Source organism: Zalophus californianus, chromosome 1 (assembly GCF_009762305.2).
Source record: "Zalophus californianus isolate mZalCal1 chromosome 1, mZalCal1.pri.v2, whole genome shotgun sequence".
Taxonomy (NCBI): domain Eukaryota; kingdom Metazoa; phylum Chordata; class Mammalia; order Carnivora; family Otariidae; genus Zalophus; species Zalophus californianus.
In genome coordinates this window covers 115,399,562-115,402,894 of record NC_045595.1, presented here as the reverse complement: position 1 = coordinate 115,402,894, position 3,333 = coordinate 115,399,562, and the positions used below count along the sequence as shown (strand labels likewise).

Here is a 3,333-nt window from a genome sequence, read left to right as displayed (position 1 = left end):
TAAATGTCTTAGAGTGAACTATCATGCAAAGTTTGGAAATTCTCAGTTAAAATAAAATGAACATCAGACATGTCAAAACACTAATTTGCACAGAGGGGTAACATCAAAAATTTTACCTTTGGATGCTGACTATATGAAAACCCATAATATTGAGAAACTCCCGTTACTTGGACTGACTTACAGGCCATTCTGATTTAGGAAAAAACTGAGATTATAAACTACCACTTTAAAGCTAGATGGTTACAATAAATGCCAGAGAGAGGAAATGCTATCTCTTCTACGTCCCTGGAAGGCCTGTTGTAATAAATCATCAGCACGAAGTTAGACCACCCTCACTCTGACATCAGTTGCAATTCCAGCGTTCCCAAGACCACCCTCACTCTGACATCAGTTGCAATTCCAGCGTTCCCAAGACCACCCTCAGCTTTAATAATTTTCTAGACAGACTCAAGTAAGTCACTCAAAGCTGTTATGCTCATTGTTATGGTTTATAATATGAAAGGATACAGATTAAAATCAGCCAAGAGAAGAGACAGATGGAACAGAGCCCAGAAAAGTCACACACACCGAACTTCCATGAGTCCTCTTCCACTGGAGTTGTGGGAAATGCTAAATTCTCCCAGCAATGATGTGTGATAACATGCATGGAGAACTGCCAACCAGGGAAGCTCACCTCAGCTTGGGTGTATACAGTTTTATTAGGGCTCTAGCATGTAAACATGGTTGAGTGCCCATGTGGCAGACCTATAGCTCCTGATAGAGCTCATATTGTGTGGCCCAAAGCCCTCACAATAAATCATATCATTAGACTATCTGGTGTGACCCAGGACCCCAAGTAAACAAAGGTACTCTGGGACTGCGGAATTGCAAATATGACTGAGGCTGATGTAAATCCAAAGGCCTACCCCCTAGCAGACGCCCACCTCACCAAGAAACTACTGGACCTTGTTCAGCAGTCATGTAACTACAAGCAGCTTCGGAAAGGAGCCAATGAAGCCACCAAAACCCTCAACAGAGGCATCTCTGAGTTCATCATGATGGCCGCAGACGCTGAGCCCCTGGAGATCATCCTGCACCTTCCATTGCTATGTGAGGATAAGAATGTGCCCTACGTGTTTGTGCGCTCCAAGCAGGCCCTTGGGCGGGCCTGCAGGGTTTCCAGGCCTGTCGTCACCTGTTCTGTCACCATCAAAGAAGGCTCACAGCTGAAGCAGCAGATCCAGTCTATTCAGCAGTCCATTGAAAGGCTCTTAGTCTAAACCAGTGGCCTCTGCCCCCCCCCCCGAATCCTCCCCCTGGGGTTATGTATCATATGGTCTGTGTCCGCATGTAGTTTCTCCAGCTACCTTCTCATTAGATTCTAGTACTAAATCTGGGTTTTGCATTTTTGTATTATTTTTGTTTTGTTGTATAGGTTGTTAGCCACATATTAACCCCCCACCCCAATCTCCCATTCTCCTCTCTCTGCCGTCCTATCCTCTCTTTTGAAAAATGAACTAATGCCAAAAACAGGCGGAAACAGAGTGGTGACACCATTCAAAGGCAGGGAAGAGCCAGGATAGAGATCTGGTTCCAACATTCAGGCGCTAACTTCCTGTTGTGTGTAGGACCTGATAGATGTAAACACCATTCACTTTGTATCCCTTGTGCCTGGAGTACAGAATCATTCCATATGTGTTTGTCCTCTAGGGGGTTATGTATCATTTGGGGAGAAAGCATGTATTCTGTGAGGTTGTTAGGTGTATGTCCAAGTGTCATTTGCCAATACACTCCTGCTGTCTGCTTTGGTCATGTGATGTTATTCCCCCTCTCCCCCAACTCCCAACCATGCCCCTGAGGGTGGCGGGGTGGCAGCATACCAAAGAGATGTGCTGCAGAATTCCAGAGGCTGCCTGGGCCAGTTAGACATGAGGCAGCTGACCTAGGTCTTGAAGGAGTCCACAGTAGCTAGAAAAAAAGAGGGTCAGCTGATGCTGGAATGAAGAAGTCTGGGCAAGTCATAGAGACCTGACTGGAAGCTACAGCAGAGATGTTGGAATCAAGGAATGGAGATGTCTTCAGTGGACACTTGGTACCAGCTCTGAGAGCCCTGACTCCTGTTTCCTGCCATGATGTGGGTCAGATGTATGTATTCTTTATCACATCAGAAGGACAGTACTAGTGTGTCATTTCTTGTGAGCATCTTAATAAAGAAATATATTCATATTCCAATTGAAAAAAAAAAAAAACAAAAAAAACACAGGTACTCTCCTTAGGCAGAGCACTCTAAGGGCTCAGAGATCACTTCCTTTGCTGAGGCCAAAGTCCAGACCCTTTGGCGGGGGTGGGGGGATAAAGTTTAATCTTAACTCTACAGCCAGGAATAATTTTTTTTCTGATCCAGATGTTAATCTTGCCTTAAAAATTTCAGAGGAAATTTAAATTGCTCCTTACTTATTTTAAGATTTATTTATTTAGAGAGAGAGAGAAAAAAAAAAGCACACACAAGCAAATGGGGGGAGGAACAAAGAGAATCTCAAGCAGAATCCCCACTGAGTGCAGAGCCAGACTGGGGCTCAATCACTCCTGAGATCGTGATCTGAGCCAAAATCAAGAATCAGACACGTAACTGACTGAGCCCCCCAGGTGCTCTGCTCCTTAATTTTTTAAAAGCATTCTTCAATTATATGTACCTACTATAAATGAAGAAAGAATTTATCAAGATATCATCCATGTTTCTATCTTATTTTTCATGTACTATAAATTAGTGACCCTATATCAAGTAAGCTTATATTTTAAAATGGGATTAGTGTATTTATAATTCCAAACATACCATCAAACAGTGTATCTGTCTCCTGTGGAGATAATATAATGACTGAGTAGTAAAGAAGCAGAAGCTATGGTTTTATAGTTTTTCACCAAAAAAGGAAAGATACATTGTGGAGAATGTATTTTTTTTTTTCATGCCGTAAGTTTATTTACAAACATATTGAGTATGTTGTTGTTGTTTCTACCCCACTGCAGAGAATGTAAAACATTCATTCACGTAAAAGGCACAGGTGGCTCTTAACAGAATATATATAAGAAACTATCCCATATGAATGCACATTTACCATAATAGAATTAGATCAAAACAACGACCTATTTTTCACTCATAAACACACAAATTTGATGTTTCAATATACACTAATTCCTTTTTTTAAATATTCCTTTCTAGAGAAGAATGCTATTTATAAGTGTTCCTAATACAAAAAATCTATAGCCATGGCAACTGGTACCCCCTCCCCCCAAACAACCATTGTATGTCTGGGTATGCTAATAGAAAATTCATTGAAAACTAAATACAATATGAAG

The 3,333-nt window shown here is 41.6% G+C and overlaps 1 protein-coding gene across 1 annotated transcript; it reads left to right on the top strand.

The window, feature by feature from the left end:
- The first annotated feature begins 858 nt into the window (after positions 1 to 858).
- Positions 859 to 2,011, top strand: LOC113917995 (NHP2-like protein 1). Its single transcript, XM_035722870.1, has one exon. The coding sequence runs from the start codon at positions 873 to 875 to the stop codon at positions 1,257 to 1,259; it is 387 nt and encodes a 128-aa protein (XP_035578763.1). The 5' UTR covers positions 859 to 872; the 3' UTR covers positions 1,260 to 2,011.
- Positions 2,012 to 3,333: the final 1,322 nt, after the last annotated feature.